The sequence below is a fragment of the Aulostomus chinensis genome, chromosome 8, assembly GCF_037954235.1.
Source record: "Aulostomus chinensis isolate RoL2024-O1b breed Wild chromosome 8, RoL_Achi_v1.0, whole genome shotgun sequence".
Lineage (NCBI taxonomy): Eukaryota > Metazoa > Chordata > Actinopteri > Syngnathiformes > Aulostomidae > Aulostomus > Aulostomus chinensis.
Window position 1 is genome coordinate 21,478,515 of NC_141327.1, and position 18,403 is coordinate 21,496,917.

The 18,403-nt window shown below is 41.9% G+C and overlaps 1 protein-coding gene across 3 annotated transcripts in view; it reads left to right on the top strand.

Annotated features, from left to right (window-relative positions):
- npnta (nephronectin a) overlaps nucleotides 1-18,403 on the top strand; it is a 50,893-nt gene that overhangs the window by 25,434 nt on the left and 7,056 nt on the right. For all 3 annotated transcript variants that reach the window (XM_086211656.1, XM_086211658.1, XM_086211657.1), the window contains 5 exons: nucleotides 8,222-8,341; nucleotides 9,540-9,659; nucleotides 12,158-12,292; nucleotides 13,978-14,100; nucleotides 15,975-16,370. In XM_086211656.1, coding sequence (XP_086067782.1) covers nucleotides 8,222-8,341; nucleotides 9,540-9,659; nucleotides 12,158-12,292; nucleotides 13,978-14,100; nucleotides 15,975-16,370 — 894 coding nt within the window. The remainder of the gene's footprint in view (nucleotides 1-8,221; nucleotides 8,342-9,539; nucleotides 9,660-12,157; nucleotides 12,293-13,977; nucleotides 14,101-15,974; nucleotides 16,371-18,403) is intronic.

The window sequence follows — 18,403 nt, forward strand, 5'->3', positions numbered from 1 at the left end:
GCTGAAGGTGTAGACAGATGCGCTACCCTTGAGACACTCGGATGAACAGGAGTACTAAAGACTTAAAAGAATGGAAGCCAGCCACAGGAGCGTTTATATTTAACAGAAGGAGATAATGTTCATTTCATCACTCTCTGAATCAAAGCCGTATCTTCCAGAGTCAATCTCTTATATGTTGTTGCTGATGCGAGCGATTTATCCTTCAAGGACAATGCGTCTTTTTTTTAGTACAGCTCGATTTTAAAGGGTTTATTTCACTTGCATTGCTCATCCAGCACTGAACACCTAAACGGGATGGTATTTGAACGAATTGCTTGATTTCCATCATTAAATGAACAGGCTGTCAAGATAATAAGCACTACTTTGACAATCCTCATCATCTGTCACACACGTCACAGCCAGGATGATGAACACGCGCCCGCTGCACAAATAAACTCATTATGGTGATAATCTGTTAAACAATTTGGCAACCCACTCCCCGTTCTGAACCAACCATTATGATAAGGTGATTATTCCGTGCAGGTGGATTTAATTAGATGTAGTTGACCTGCTGTTCAGGCACTATTCAAAGACTTGGCTAGAAGATTGACGTCTCAGACATCCGACCAAATACAGCTGCAACGTCTCCGGAGGCTTTTCTCCTTCAATCAGTGGCCATTTTAATCATGTGCCATACGATAGTGTAAATGTACCCCTATATCTGCTGTTACTACATGAGCTGATACTTGGATCTGCTTTGTCTGAGTGAAGCCATACCACCATCTCACTAAATTCTATCCCAATAATCGTATCTTGAGTTTAGTTTAGTCAGGTGGCGACAAATATTTCTGGCTTGTTGGTTTAGAAAGCGATCTGTCTCTGGCTGTCTGCTGTTAACAGTCAAACAGCTGCAAATATTTAAAGTATTGTATGCACATCATGAGTGTGTATTTTCTCCCAGTTGTTCTCTACTGACTCCAAATTCTGTTTATTTCATCCGGGTTTTCTTTTGAAACATTCAATAGAAGCCTTAATCAAACAGAGCAGATACCCTCCTAAGTTCAGTTACTAATGCTAGAAACACTACAGCACCTTCTCACTGGCCAAAACGCCTGCTGACTCCTGGATTTTGTCTGGAATAAGACAATGCTGAACCGACATTCAGTCCCCAGACCAATGACTCTACGAGTTCTTATCCGCTCCAGCTCTGATGTGCAGTGAATGCAATAATTTAGGCTTCGCTTCCAGCTTGATGCCATGACATCTCTGTTCAAGCAGCGCTTTGACATCAGTCAGTCAATTGTCAAACAGAAAACTGAAAGAAATTCAATAGTTACCAAGAAACACAGTTACTGCCGTTCATGCAGCTTTCTTCGGTACTTTTTATTAACCCTGTTTTATGCCGTGTTTGAGACGTTGCGCGGAATGCATTCGAGAAAAAGACTTTTTAACAGGTTTAAGCTGGTTTAAAAGACCTGTATGTACGCAGGTATTTGCAGCAGATATTCTTCTCATGTGACCCCGGTGTCAGAGACGTGCAACTGTGTACCACTGGTCTACAAATCTATGTGTGCTGTATTTGCAAACCGCCAGCACAGATTTGTGAACAGGGCCCCTTCGTAAGCATCTGTAAAGGACTACTTCCTTCAGAAAACGATGACGACAACATCTGCTGAATAAATGAAATTTATTGAGTTTTAAGGGTTGATTTAATGTGTTATCAGCATTTTAGGCGTTAAGTCAGCCGATACTGTGGGGCTCTATTTTAGAGAATTCTCAGTAAAGCTACTCATTCTTTCATCTTCACGAATGTTCAGGGTTTGGTTTTGTCCTGAAACACCTTCTGATGTAAAGGAAGTCAGTACAACAATAGTGACTATTTAAACTATACCAACACTGACTGAACAGGTTACTGTGTGCCTACTATCCTAGCAAGGTTCAGCGCCTTGCCTCTAATCGGTGCCCCCCCACCTGACAACATCGCTGAACTGTTGACAGGGCGAATTTGCTCATCAAATCTTCAGGACCAAAAGCTGTAAAGCAAAAAAAGCTCTCAACATATTGTGTTCTGGGAAGAGTTGGGTAAGAATGCACACCTCTCAGTTTAAATTACTGCTTAATACTCAAATTATTTGAAGCGTGCAAACCAGTCAAAGGTAGCTGTATCATCTTCCTGGTACTTAACAATGGGTGTTGTTAGCTGACAGCCAGAGGAAAGGTTGCTGTATGGATAGATGGATACACAGAGAGGGGAGAGGGCTGGAATTCTTGAGGCTTACGGGTTTGTAGGCAAGCAGTGATTTGTGTCTTTTACTCCTGTATACCTTTGAACCTCCAGCGACAATATAAGACGGAATCTGTGAATCTCTGCAATACAGTAGTCTCTGAGATCCTTTTTCACGCACATGATAACAAAAGAAATGGCAGAAAGAGGGCAGGAAGACTGAAAAACACTCCTTGTTTCTCCTGAATGCCCTCAATTTTTTTCTGATACTCAGCTGATGTGTAATTCCCACAAGTGTAATCCTCTTTACTGCATAATGTTCCTCTTTACTTTCCAGGAATGTGGTGTGTTCAGAGGTGTGCTAATCCATTTGTCGGTCCCTTATATTCTCTCTCTCCTGCTTTTCTCCATCTTTTATCTTTCTTTCTCAATCAACTGACCTCCCTCTCACCCCTCCCCCCATCCCCCTTTTAACCCGCTTTCTTGTCTAAAGAAGAAGAGATGGACTATTTCACCCCACCACTGTGGGCCAGTCACCTTCCTATCTTTCTACCAGTGGAACACCAGCCACCGAGCGTGGTGACGGAGGGTGAGATTTGTCGATCGGCCAACCCCTCAGCAGCCTCCTGATGTTAGCAACATGCATGGTGCTGCAGCACCCGACTGAGGAGGAGTTGATCTCATTATTTTTCTCCCTGCTATCTGTCCTCCTTTGGCAGAAGAAACACCGATCAAGAGCAGCTTTTTTTGAGAGAAATGCCAGCATGAATGCCAAGCATGACCGTCACTCACTCTATCACCCTAAAAACAAGTTTCTCAGAGCCACAGCTCCGTTATAGCTTTATGGCCTTGCTTTTCCTCTCACGCATCTAGTTTGTCAAGCACCTGGAGCAACAGAGCTCCTCCTTTCCCTTAAAGATGATCGACACGGACACAGCAGTCTCCTCCACTGCCGCTAGAGCAACGCCTCGAGTTCTAACCACCAATCTTCTTTTTAGACAAGAATCCCGGAGAAAGACCCCGTTGCTAATCTCTCTGTCAGTGATCGAGGCGTGTCGGGAATGCAACGTAGCATACCTCAGTGGAGCTGACCCAATAAATTACTCCACTTTGCTTGCCATCAGAAGTGTCTCAGCAGTTCATTTACCATACAGTGAACAGCCCAGAGCGGCTCTTCACCTCTGCCAGGCTTTTGGGGCCATGACAAACTGTCATGTCACTCATCATATTTCTCTTATCTGTCTCATCCCTCTGTGTCCTCCTCTCTCAGACCTGTTTTCTACATAGAGGAGACCACGGCTGTGTCTTGTCCGGCATGTGCTGATGCTCACTGAGCTGCCTCTGCCTGAGAATGTGAACATTTCAATAATCCCTCATTTAATGATTTAAACTGTTTTTTTCAGTGCAGCAGGCAAGTGTGGACCCGTTGCTATGGTTTCTGTAATCACAGTAACGAGATTGGCAGTTTACTGTGAAAACCAGAGAGGGAAAATGTGTTTGTATTTTCCAAGTGCTAATGTTTTCTTGTGTGCGTTGTTTGCAATCACAATTATTAACCTTTAAAGCCCTCTCTCTGAGAAAAAGACAAATCATTTTGACTTCTTTGCTGGGATAAAGAAACATATTAATATTAATGGGGAGGAGAAAATATATATAATTTGGAAAAAAAACATCAGCCTTTGTAATCCTGTGGCACTCATCAGTAGCAGTATGACTACAGTATAAATGCAGTGTAGTTCGATACTGCAAGATATTGCAATACTCCTTCTTATGAAATGATATCTACACACAGGTGCAAAACAGTGTTGTTTTTATTCCTCTGCAGCAGCTGTCGTACCATTTGGATGGTTTGTTTCCTCTCTATTTAAAGTACATACAGTAGATAATGTAAATGAATTGTCTTGCATCAGATCAGTCATTGCAGGAATCACTGTATTGTGATACTTTGTTTTCTTGGGCAAAGTATTGCAGTAGCGTCATATCCCTTCTGATTCTCACCCCTGATGCAGAAACTGGAAATCTTGTGGTTTTTAGGTTACACATGCAAATACACACTTAAAGTTTGTTGTTGCATTTGCACTTGCACACTATTTGAGAGAAAATTTGGTCCGCCGTTTATTCTACATTTTCCTCAAATAGTCTTTTTTTTTTATCAATCCATTCATCCATTTTCTATGCTGCTTTTCCATTAAGGGTACCTGGGGGGGCTGACATTGGGTGAGAGGCGGGGTTCACCCTGGACTGGTCGCCAGTCCATCTCAGGGCCATCAGGAGCAATTAGGGGGTCAGTATCTTGCTCAAGGATACTTGGACGTGGTCACCGTGGGAAGTGAGGATTGAACCAGCAACCCTTCGTTGCAAGACATTCACTCTACCTTCGAGCCACGCTGCCCCCTTTTATTTTTGCATATTAAACTAATTATTTAGTGCAGCTGATAACAACAAAAACTATACCAAAATTGTAATCTATAGTTTTGCTTGCTTTCAACTATGGTCTTGCAACAGCAGAGCTTGTCAAGGTTAAACGCTGACTAAACAGGCTACCATTAATAGAGTGTCTACTGTATGACCATACAGCGCCTGCTCTGTCATTCATCCAGATTAATCCATGGTATCTGATAAATGTCGGTGCTACAGTAAATGGAACTCAAAGAATGCACCCTGCACATACCCACTTAGCTAAAAATGGCACCATTTACAATGCAGCCCCCTAAAATGAAATTGACCCCTCAGTAAAGTCAGATGGAGTCTATTTGTGACGCTTTCAGTGTACTGTATCTTAGAAACAGGGAGTCAGATTCAGAGTTGGAGTTATTTATACATCCTGTATGTCCCCCCTCGGGTCCTGCTACCCTGCTCACAATGGACCTTGATTTTAGATTATAAACTGCGGAATTATTGTTGGGAAATTCACTCTCATCAATACTTCATCATCATCTGTGCAGGGAAACAAATGTCTATACAAGAGCTGCTGAAATTAAACCAAGTGAAGTTTTGAATAATTAAGCAGTTACAGCTAAACAATATTTCAGTCATTTGGCTGATCAAGGTAATATCACATCTGATTTGGTTGAATATTAAACTCTATACTTTTAAGGGTACTTAAAAGGAACAAATGACCTTCCAGTTACAACGGTAGATCCAGTCACGTTAAATCCCGAGATTGTGGGCGAGAGAGTGTTTGCTGGAGAAAGAAAGGGAGGTAGACCACCTAAAACGAACAATGCACATTCAGGACAATGCGGAGCTGAAAATGTTCTCAAGTGTGGTTACACTTCTCAGAATTTGACACAAGCAACACTCTGTAGTATTTTTATTGCAAAACACAATGGCTGTCAGACACGAAATACATCCAAAAGATGAAGAGTGTAGCGCGTATGATAGCCTGAAGTCTGAGTCCAGCTGCAGGCTGAGACGTTTGCACTTAGTTTTACCAACTGAAATGGCATTTTTTTGGTTATAGAGAAAGAATAAGTGAACTGTCCTTAATCCTCATAATTGTCTGATGTTACAGCAGAAATCAGCCTTAACCACAGAACCGTTTAACATGTTGCCTTGAAGAAAAACTACTTAACCATCTCACTGAAATAGATTTACCGCTACTTGTCCATCCTCTTCACCGGCAGAGGTGTGAGTCCTTGTTGAAATCCACACAAACCATTTTCTTAGAGTGACCTCAAGTTTGAGACCGCAGAAAGTCTGATCCGCTCACAAAACCTTCTGTATATTCTGCTCCCTTTTTAATTCAGTGATGTTCAGCAAAAGACATCCCTTTTTTTTTTTATTTCTTTCATATGAGCAAACCTAATTTTTCAAAATTGCTTTAGGAGAAAAAAGTTTTAAAGCAAACTGAAATGAAAAGTCTTCCTGTCTGTGTCAGAGCCGAGTATCTCCAGGCGTTTCTATAATCCATCTCTCTCTCTCTCTCTCTCTCTCTCTCTCTCTCTCTCTCTCGCTCTCTCAAAGAAGAAATAAGAGTGCAGAAAAAAACGAGTCTTTTTAAAGAAATTATTGAGTGTACCTTGTGAGAACAAAGAGATTTTCAATTACTGTAATGAGAGTAGTTAGTTATTTTCCCAGAGCAACTCGTTGCAGCTCGATCGATATTGAAGCACACTGAATCCATAAGTCTTTTTCACAGCAGACATTTCCATTGTCCCAGTAGGAAAGGCAAAAGTTTATACATTTGCATCAAATCCAAGCCATGCAGATGAAATCATATCATTATTTTTATCTTTTTTTTAATGGAAACCGATCGCAGAGAAATGACCACTTAACACTGCATGAAATGATCAAAAATAGCGCTATGGGTGATGGTTGACAGTCTTCATTAGTTAAGCAAACTTAATTTTATTGTTATTCAATGATAACGGCTTCTTAAAATAAAATTCACATTTGGAAAATAATGTTTTATGATGCAGTTATATTCTGGCTGATTAAGGTACAATAAGACTTGGTCAAAACTGACTGATCAGTCTGTCAGGTTAATGTTGTGAAAATATCCACTTATCTCCTGCTGCAAATTGAAACTTTGAGAGTTTCTTCTTTGAAAGAAGGGCAAAAAATGCCACTGAAGGCTTCTCTTGATGAAAAAATGTTTTGTCTTGCCTGACGGCTCATTGAACTGATTGACAGACGTTTGCCTCTGATAGACGGGGATAGAGAGCAAAGTATTTACAGAAAGTTTGTGCACTTTTCCAAATGTCTTCCTGCAGTTCTCCCTCTCATGCTGTATAGTTTCTACACTGCTGCCAGGCGGTCACCTCGCTTATTTTCTCTGAGATTGCCTTGTCTTTTTTTTTGCAAAACGGTGTGTGAAAAGGGGAAATAGAGCTATCTGTGTTTGGATGGTTTGCTGAATACTGCATTATAAACTTTACTGTCAAATAATCCGCAGTAAGATTAAATGAAAGCACATTTCTTCAGGCTTAGTACACCTTTCGGACTTGTCAGAAAAAGAAAAAGTAATAACAGCGAAGATTGCTCTTTTGCATTTAGGGCATGCCGGTGTGCGAACATACATAACATTAATGTTCCAATGGAATGCAGACATCTTTAGTGTTATTAGTCACACCTGTGGTTTCCACGCAATGAAATGTCAAAAAGTCTGATGTTAAAAAGATTTACAGAGCTATCAAGCATTTCTGGCTGGTTTTCTGTAGCGTAGATGTGTGAATGTCACTTAAGGTTAGTTTAATCATACGGATGGATAGTGCGGGGAAAAAAACGAACTGATCTGCAGATTAGCCAATAACAGCCTTGGTTTGTTTGTTTTTTGTACTCTGGAAATGCAAAGTCAATACAGCTGGTCTTAGTAGAAGTTTCAAGCAATCATTCCAATGAGACAACATGCACAACAGCAGGGCACTGGAACTGAAATATATAAACGGATGCTGACGTTAATAATATTATTAGTTACACCTGTGTGACTAGTCAAAATGTCTGCTGTGAAAACGGTTTAATGACTTTAATCTGCAAAAGAACTTGACAGGCGTTAAGCTCAGGGCATATTCCTTTCTCCCAGGAAGCCTCCCAACTCCACAGCATCATTTTTCTGATAAGATTTTCTCAGGTTTGTCTCAGTGGCTGAGGTTCCCCTGCATACAAACACAGCGGTTATGTTACTATCAAAGACTGCTGGAATGTGTGGCGGCATCCTCATGACGCTGCGGTGAGTCAGGAAGCATAATAGTATCTTTTATCACATGCTGCTAATGGGCAGGTTGACGGTTGACACTGGCTTCCTGTTAAATTTTCAAAGTGGGGAGCAGCAGGCTTGTCAGAACATGGCAGCATTTCACTCCCTTGAAGACACCCCCCCCCCACACACACACACACACACACAAATACACTCCTTAAACACACACGCACTTTAACAGACAGATGGACACCTCACACGAATGAATGGGCAGGGTGATTGACCTCTTCACCTTTGCCCCCTGACTAATTTCACCTCTGCTTAGGAGGGCCTGTCTTTCTGTCCTCCAGGCCGCTAACGCCGTCTCTGTCTGTCTGCAGACCTGAATGAATGCGGGCTGAAGCCGCGGCCATGTAAACACAGGTGCATGAACACATACGGGAGTTACAAGTGCTACTGCCTGAACGGCTACATGCTGATGCCTGATGGGACCTGTGGAAGTGAGTATGTCTCTCAAAAACGCACGTTTTTCGATTATTGCAGGCATTGTTTTGATTCTTGGATTAACCTGGATAAGATACCGGGGAGAATTTCTCCTGCTCGTTATGGTCTTCTGAAGTCATGCACAAGGCAATCCTGATGACTTATGCTCTCTTGTATAGAACACATTTGTACCACTCGTCTGAGAACCTCTGACTGCAGCTTTGCAAGCTATTTTATAGACTGTTTTGATTAGAGCCCCATGTTGATTCACTTTATTATAGCTGCTGTAAAGACCAGGAGACCCCTGTGAAGCACCTACAATGAAAGATATGAAAGAAAATCTTCACACCCTTGAGCGCACTTCTTATTGGTTGCCCTGAGGTCTTTCACAGGATGGAAGAGGATGTCTGTGCATGTCTCCCTGTAAATTGTCTTTCCTACCTGATAACTATTCTCCCTTCACCGCTCCATCGTGGCACAAATCCTCATTTTCATCAGTTTTTCTTCTATCTTTTTATCAAAAAGAAAATTCATTTCCCCTCTTTTAAAGTCAGGATTGCTCACCACTTGAGGCAACACCTCAGTGTTGGTGTGTGATGATAGCTTGATAATGTTAAACACCTTGCTGCTCTTGGTTTCTCTCCCTCTACTGCTTTGATCAATAGATCACTCTAGCGTTTAATCAGCCCGGCCTGCCTCGGTTATCACGCTATGCTTCAGGGGGCCTTCAGCAGCTGATGTAGTCGTAGCAGCATGAGCCTCGCTTTTAATTTCCTTTTGAGGGTCAGAAGTTATCCAGAAAGGAGGGCTGAACAAATTTTGGTTCCATTATATCCTGATTTTGCAGGTTTTTATCAGCACTGCGTAGCTCAACAACGGGTAGCTTTGATTAGGTGGAGATGGATTATGAGTCTTTAGGTGGAGGAAAGAATAAGGATTGTGTGGGCGGAGGTGTGAGCAGAGCGACTGCATAGCACAGGAATCTAATAATGGCATAGTGTGCAGTGTTCTGTTGTCAGCACCCCAGGATCAGTTTGGCTAATATCACAAAAGGCTGCTGAGCGGTCTGGCTCTCTCACACCGGCAGAGGATGGGTTTAAGTCGGCATGTGTATGTGGGCATGAAAGAGAGGGAGTGAGAGAGAAATGAACATAAACTTTCCACCAGCACTCACCCGTGTGACACTAAATATGTGTTTCCTTTTGCATCTCTCAGACACTCGCACTTGTGGCATGGCCAACTGCCAGTACGGCTGCGAGGTGCTGAAAGGAGAGGTCCGATGTCAGTGTCCGTCACCGGGGCTACAGCTGGCTCCTGATGGAAGAACCTGCATGGGTATGTGATGTCACAGTCTTTATTTATTTCTCCAGGCATGAAAATTGAGCCTCATGATACCACTTCCCTACAAGAGCTTCTCACGTAATCCATCATGACAGGAACAGGAATGCTGTTTTTTTTGTTTTTTTGAAAGTAATAATCAAAGGCAAGTGTTTGGCAGAGCGAGAGAGAAATCTTGGCTGTGAAAATGCAATTTGGAAAGTCAAACAAAAACCTCTTAGCAAGCAAAACTGAAATTCATCCAAAATATTTACCAACACTTCTTCCTCCTTTGAATCGGCACCCCAGCACTTAAACCATGTCAACCAAATGGTGACTTAATGCCATTTGTCCTCCTTTGATTTTTACGGATGAAATGTGATCAGGAAAACACCCCCACCCCCTTTCACCTATCTACCCTCAATCACATCCTCCTTTCCTTCATTACGTTTTTGGCACAGCTCCTTGGATGGGTAGGTAACAGATGGAGGAGGCCAGTTGAGGCAGTTAACCTGTGTCGGGTTTAAATACAGGCTGTTCCAGACTAGGCTGTTCCTGTTACACTGCCACTTGTCTGAGGGCCAGCTAATTGGGGGGCGGATGTCTAAAACAGGATGCACATCAATCATGAAGAAAGATGGAGGGAGGGAAGGAATGGCTGCTTTCTACAGGTGTCAGCAAGAGCTAACTGGAATGTTTCCACATCCCCTCTTAAAGTTGTTGCTTTATGTAGAATTATTTATAGAGTGTATTTTTTCAAGTAAGCTAATTGTGAGCACAGGTCAAAATTTGGAATCAAAAAATTCTCAGAGAGAAGAAATAAGGTCATGAGATCCAGATCAGTTACAAAATGTCATCCGACCAAATGACATAAAGCTGATTTGTCATCCTGCTAACAGACAACAGATTCACACCACTAGCACACCATTAGATCACATTACCTCCTTGGTGGGGTAACTAATGACTCTTGGACCAGAGCTTGGGCCACTATGATCTCCAGTGTTCATTTGATGTTTTGATGATGTGTAGAACACTGTCCAACACCATCCATCTGTCTCCAACCGCTTATCTGAATTTGGGTCGTGGGGGTAGCAACACCAGCGGGGAATCTCTGACTGCCCCAACCCTGGCCACATTGACCAGCTCTGACTGGGGGATCCTGAAGGGCTCCTGGGCCAGTGTGGAGATGTAGTTCCTCCACCTGGTCCTCCCTCTGCCCCATGGTTTCCTCAAAGCAGGATGTGCCTGGAACCCATAGGGAGGAGCCCAAGTGTCTCCTCCTTTCAGCGCAAATGAGCAGGGACATCCCTCATCTTTCTTTCTTTCTTTCTAAGGGTGACACCAGCCACCCTCCTGAGGAAACCTAATCCGGCTGTTTGTATTCATGATCTTGTTCTTTCAGTCCTGGTTGTTATGTTGGTCCAAGATCTTTCCTGTTCAATATCTAGAAACTGCTAAGACCCAAGCACACTCACATTTGATTCTAATCAAAGACTTTGAGTGGGGCGATAAACCCAGAAGTGGGTGATGAGGGTCACCCTGACAACTCCAGTTTCTAGAAGCAGTTTTGTTGTCTGGTTCCCTGGAAAACAAACAATCACAGTGGAACTGACAGTCCAAGAACAGAAGACCAATTATGAATGACTTGTCCAGGACTGCGGGTGGAATGGTTGGACACCATGGCTGCTCACAGTGCAAGTGGGATGCCAGAAGGGTGGGGGAAGCAGAAAAGGCCTCCTGTTGGTTGTCTCTGGCAAGCGAGGAAGAGGACACCAGCTGGAAGCCTGGAGGAAGGCGGTGGTGACTTGGCCACCGGCGGGGGCTCACCAAATGGAGAGAGTTGTGGGTCGAACACTCTGTGAAAGTCGGGTACCATCTGATGACTTTTTTCTCCTGGCCAAGGCTGGATCCATTTACTTGTCATTTATTATAAAACATCACCTGAAAAATGGTTTCATTGGATGAGTCTGGGGTGATGTGTGTTGCTGATGAGATCCTCAACATGACCTAACTCTACCCTTTAACTTCTCCTGCATACTTGCTGAGCAGGTACAGGTGTCTCAGTTTCTCACGTCATTTCAATGAACAGTCCCCGTGGCAACAGTGCACCTCAGCTGCATTATGCAGCAAATAAATTAATGATTTTAAGGCAAATGCTTTGAGCCTCGCTGTGTCTAAATATTAATGCCCACATGCCTCGGAAGGTGATCAACAGAGACACTTAGAATAGGTCTTTGAATAATGAAAGAAGGTAGTTTGCATTGTACTGCTCACTGAATGTGTAATGAACCATATTCATAAATGAATACTAATAAGAGAAGGTACAAAAATCTTCTGGTATGAATAGAAATGTTTGTTAAGTTTTGCATTAAATAATTTTGTGCCATTTTGAATGTATTATATGGTATGTATCAGGCTCTAAAATGAAGCATAAGTGAACAAGGATGAATATATTATGCATTAATTTGAATATTGTTTTCCTGTTTATGATGATGTGTATCTCCTTTCTCTTGCAGATGTGGATGAGTGTGCAACAGGAATAGCGGTGTGTCCAAGGTTCAGGAAATGCATCAACACCTTCGGTAGCTACATCTGCAAGTGTCATGAAGGTTTTGACCTGCAGTACATCAACGGGAAATACCAGTGCATAGGTACTACTGCTCTTACACACACACACACACACACACACACACACACACACACACACACACACACACACACACACACACACACACACACACACGCACATGCACACACGCACGCACATGATGATTGATCATGGGTTGAGCATTGACCCAAACATACAAATGGCACACACATCAGTGTAGGTAAGTAATTTTTTGATGAATGTGACATTTAGCCCACTAGATTTGAATGCAAACGTTTCAAAATAACAATATGCCATATAAAGCATACGACGCATTGTTAGTAGTTGTGCACGTGTTAAATCATTAACACTCGCGATTAATCTGGAATTCTTTTGCATTAATTTCATCTTTAATGCAAATAAATCATATGACTAACTCAAATATGTTTTACAAAATGTATGAGGTGTCACAGCAGGTTTTTACCAAAAAAATTAATAGATACTTTATTTAGAAATAACCCAAGCCGTGATGTAAATAAGGTTAAAATATATTCCTCGAACCAGTCTTCATGTATCTCTGTGTTGAATTAACAGCCCCAAAACACAACTGAATACTCGTAGTTTAATCTTGAAGTTGATTGTGATTAACTCAATTCCATCCATCCATTTTCTATTGTTACCCATTAAGGGTCGCTGGGCTGGGGGGCAGAGTCTACCCCAGCTGACATTGGGTGAGATGCGGGGTTCCCCTTCTGTTTGCCAGTCCCTCACAGGGCCATCAGGAGCAATTAGGGGTTCAGTATCTTGCTCAAGGATACTTGGACAAGGTCACCGGGGGAAGTGAGGCTCAAACCAGCGACCCTTCGGTCACTGGATGGCCAGGCTACCTCTGAGCCATGCTGCCCCAGATTAACTCGATTTGTTTATTTTAATTTGTTTCAGCACAGCAGTCTAGAAAACACCTCAAATATTAGTGCCACTTTAGTCTGAAATGGGTCGGGCATCAAAATAACATCAACCAAGGTGTTGCAATAGATTAAAGAAGTGAAAGAAAAAAAATACTAAAATAATTAAATTGAAAACGAAAGACATTGATTCATATTTTCTGTCTGATTTCAAGAAGATAATGAAGGCACAATTGAAAATAGTTCAGCTTTGATGAATTACCATCAAATCATTACAAAATTAATTAAAACTTTTCATTCAGTTTTACGTTATCAGAGTTCGGTCTAAAACTTCACTTTTGGAACATCTTTACCTGCAATCTAAAATTAAAAAAAAATATATATATATATATATATATATATATATATATATATATATATATATATATATATATATATATATATGCCATACAAATCCAAGCCTTACCTTAAATCATAGCAGTATATGATTTACCACAACACATACACATCTCCAATTTTAGAACCTGAAAAATGTTTGAGTGGTGAAATTTAATTTATAAAGATGTATTTAGTATTTTGCTACAATCTTGCCTTAAAGCCCTTGCAGTTCTGTATTTTCACAGTAAAACTCAGAATGATTTTGTCCTGGCATTCATGCAGGGATCACAGTTATCGTTTTAAATTCTGCTGATAACAATATGTATAACAGCATGTGTTTTTTAGCACTGCTAGAAAATGGATGTGAGGCAATTTGCTTTTGCTATTCTGTTTTTTTTTTTTCCTGAAGCTTTTTAACATTTGCACTCCAGTCGCTGAATACTGTTATGTTTCCACTATCTTTCAGATGTGGATGAATGCTCTTTAGATCAGACTCCCTGCAGCAGCTTCGCCACCTGCTACAACACGCAAGGCTCATACAAGTGCAAATGCAAAGAGGGCTACAGGGGGATGGGCCACGACTGCAAACGTAAGATATGAGAACAAAACCCGAGCCCCACTTCCACTCAAAAAAAGGAACAGGGGCCTCACATTTTTTTGTTTTCTTTGCCACCATTTTTTTTTGAAAGGTAGGAAAGCAAGTGAGTGGGAGGAATAGCCTTGCAAGCTGAGAGTGGGCCTGAAATTCTCTTCTTTGTAATAGCTGTCAGTCTTTACTTAAATCACCGCACTCCCTTATCACATGTTCCCAGAGTGAGTCTCAATTTTTGACGTTTACCCATTTTAATCAGGCAAAAATAAAAAATAAAAAGGGAGAATTGTTGTCAGATGTGAAATATTTCTTTCCCTGGTAGTTCGTCTCATTCTCCTTGCTGACACACTGTTCATTACCCTGTGCGTCTGCAGTTTTTACGGCAGCTCAGTAGACAAGAAGTAATTTATTCTCCACAGTTTAATTTAATCATCTAACAGCCACAAATGGTGTAACAGTCCACAGAGCAGAGAGGATGCCTCTTGGCACACTGTGCTGCATATACTTCACCCTGTCGCCTGTCCAAAGGGCGTGAGCCACAGGTTGCTGTGAGAGTTGAGTTCCAATATCCAATTTGTGCATCACATATCAAAGTCCCCTGCAACCTGAGAAGGCAATAACTGAGTTCAGACTGCTTGCCTTTGTCCACTCTCATTCCTCACTCACGAAGCCACCCCTCCCTCCACCCCTTCGCCCCCGCAAACCCCTCGGTTCGCTGCCTGGGTTCCTGACATGAAGAATGTGCGGTGGAACAAAGGAGAAGGAGGTGTAACTTTGATGACATCAGTACACAAAGGGTGATTTCCAGGGCACAGGAGCCTGGATGAGAACACGCACTATTTTCAGACACATACACACACGCATACACACACTCAACCACACAGCAAGCAGCTTTAGCCTGCTGTTGTGAGGCCTCTGGCTATGAAAAAGAGGAATTAGTCATCAGGATGAGCAGATAAACAGATGAAAAGCCACTATAAGAAGATATACATATTTATTATTGATTTTTCCTGAAAGCAGAAAGTCTCCTAATGTGGAGTGTCTTTAGGGTTTAAAACCCTCTTAAAATCTTGAGACTGAATGTGAATTTTTAATTTTGGTACAGTGAATTTCAAAACATCTCGTTTGTTTCTGATGCTAACTTTTATTTATCAGAAAAAGAGACTTTTGAAGAAAGCTGTCATTTGTAAAATTGAGATTAATAATTGCATTAAGACCGTGATTCAATGGCACATCAAAGCGCTATTGAAGTGTCAAGTATCTTTTACGATAAAATACTGACTAATTGAAGTTTTGAGTTCACTAAAGAGGTTTTTTTCCCTGCTGTGTCACTTCTCTGTGAATCCAGAGTGGAGAAAGAGCCATCCATGTATATTTAGCTTGAAGCTAATGGTTGCCCCATAGCTACCAAATACAAACCACAGCAAAACTCTCCACAAACTGAAACCCTTCAACACTAACCCTTAAACACAACTTGCATGTGAATTTATTTGAAACGACTTTCCAACACTCATCAACACAAGTTCACGGAAGCTAGAAGTGTTATAGTTTGGTTTTAGCTTAAATCGAAGTGTGAGCATACGGCCAATAAAGAGAGGTGGATTATACTGGACAATGCGCTTGAGAGTTGTTCTTTTGTTTGTAGTTGGTGGCCATGAGGTACTGTTAGCTTCAAGCTCAATATAAGTCCTTGGCTCCGGGACTCCTGGAGGCACAAAGACGTGATGCAGCAATGAAAATAAGTCTTTGTGACCTCAAGGCCTATTTGTGAGTGCTTGAAAAGCAAAACACAATTTCGGATGAAGTATTGCTTTAACACTTAGGTGCGCTTTTTCATTTTGTGCTTCCTCTGCCTTCTCTTTTTCTTTCAGCTATTCCTAAGGTAGTTATTGATCCCCCGCTGATTCCAATTCATCCCAACATACTCCCTGACTTAGATCAGAGGAGGACCACCACCACCACCCGCCCACCAGTGACTCAGAGGAGAATCTTCCCCATTATCCCCAAAACAACAACACCAGCCACCACAACAACCACAACCAAAGCACCTCTGCCTCCAAAGAGGGCCACCCCACCTCCACGCCAGCCATCAGTTCCCACCAGGAAGCCCATCATCCCCACCAGGAAACCACCCACACCAACACGCAAGCCCTACATCACACCACGGCCAGTGGCTCCCACCAGGCGGCCCCCAACACCACCAAACGTCACCCCTGTTGACAACACCATCCAAAAGGAGGTCACTAAACAGAGAGGGGATGTCCACAGTAAGAACCAGACTAACGGAAACGGAAAGCTTGAATGTTGTTTTGTTTTGTTCTTTGTGTGTTTGGGTTGGTTTTCTTGATGAAACTTGCCAATAAATACACAGAGAATTCACAGAACTTATCAAGCAAGCAATGGAAATTGAAAACAAATTTCATTTTTGTTTTTGTAAGAAGTCTAATGGCAGTTCCATATCTTGTCTGTCGTGCATTTAGGTACAAAAAAAAAAAGTCAGTGGTGCAAAATGTACAGCTCCTATAATTGAGAAATATCTGCTGAGATGCAACAGCACATCTCAGGATAGGAGGTGAAATACTGTGGCTCCTGCTCACCTTACCAGATGGCATCACATAATTAGAAAAGGAAGAGGGATAGAATATTACATTAACACCTGTCTGCATGGCTTGAGAAGGACATCAATCTAATAGTTTGCACCGCAGAGCAGTTCTAGCAACCGAGCTTCCTGAAGATGTTTGAATAAGATGAGCGTGGGAGGGAGGAGAGACGCAACCGAGCAATTATTCAAATAATAACACCGAAATAGGGATGATATTAATAAGAGCTCATGTTATGAAAAACTCCTCAGCCGTGTTTCTTGTGAAGGTGTGTGTATGAGCCGTAATCACAGATTTACATTTTCCTCTCAGTTTGGATCTGTGCGGTCAACTAGATTGTGTTGTCCAATGAAAACCTTGAATGTTTATAGGTCAGCCAAAGGAATAATCAACATTTAAGGAAGCTCTTTTTCCAAGAATTAGATGAAAATATTGTCACGGCAGTTAAGTCTGACAGTTGCACCTGGATGGACCAGGCTAAAGTGAAAGTAACAAAGGAGCAAACCAAATTAAAAAAAAAAAAAATTCTTACCGTCCATCTTTCCCTGAGCCAGGATGGAAGGTAGATACCCTTTTCTCCTCTGTGTGTAAGGAGCTGGGATCCACGAAGGCCAGCTGGCTGCTAATTAGCTTAGCACAATGACTGATAGTGGATGGGCAGGTTAGCATACTGTACCTCAATCTTTCCTGCTCAGTTTCCAAAACTTTTAGCTAATCCTTTGTATATTCTGGCTCAAATAGATACGTTTCAGAACAATGTGTTTACCAGAGAATTGAAGTGGAGCGCTCAATTGTGTTTAAGTACTGATAATATGATAATATTGCTAAATGAGGTTTTAAATTGGAGGAAGGATGTGGGAGGACAGACTTATCATGTAGACGTGAGTATTTTATCAATCTCTATCTAATGCTAACACAGATAGACATACTTTCTAAACCCAACCATAATTTTCTTTGAAGGACTATATGCTCCTCTGTGACCTGTGAAAACTCCCACCCAAGAACCCTTTCAGTGTAGTCGGAGCAAAATTCATTTGAGTCAGGACCACCTTCATCAAGTGGCTCTGTTCTGGGACTCCCAGAATGTGCTGTGTGCTTACATAGGCCAAAAGCAAGGAGAGCAGCTATGGCAAAGAACCCCCCCCACACACACACACACACACACACACACACACACACACACACACACACACGCACAGCCCCATAGGGTAACAACAACAAGAGAAAGGACATTAATGGGGTCAGACATTAGCATGTAAAAGGGGTGTAAGTGTAAAAGAAGGATGAAGCAGGTTAAAGAAGGCAGCATGATTGACTTTTGCAAGTAGCGAGGAAGTGAATCAGCTGAGCCGAAGGAGGAAGAAGGGAACTGGGTCACCAGCTGAAGTGGGCGGGTGTGGAACAGCTGATCATCAGCTGACATAGCAGGGCTGAGCTTGACTTCATGGCCTGTCTGAAGTAACCCTATGCTCCACATGCGTGCATGTGTGCGTGTGTGTGTTATGTCCATACAACTTGATAAATATATATATTCTTTTACAGTACTTTTTCTTTTCTTTTGTTTTTGTAATTTGAATGAATTGAAATGCTTAAAACCAGGAGAAATCTATTGAATTCAAATTAGTCTTAATTTTTGTGTACGTCATATTGTAGCGTTCTATTTTTATTTTTAAGCATTTTCTGGGATTCTTATGTCTCAT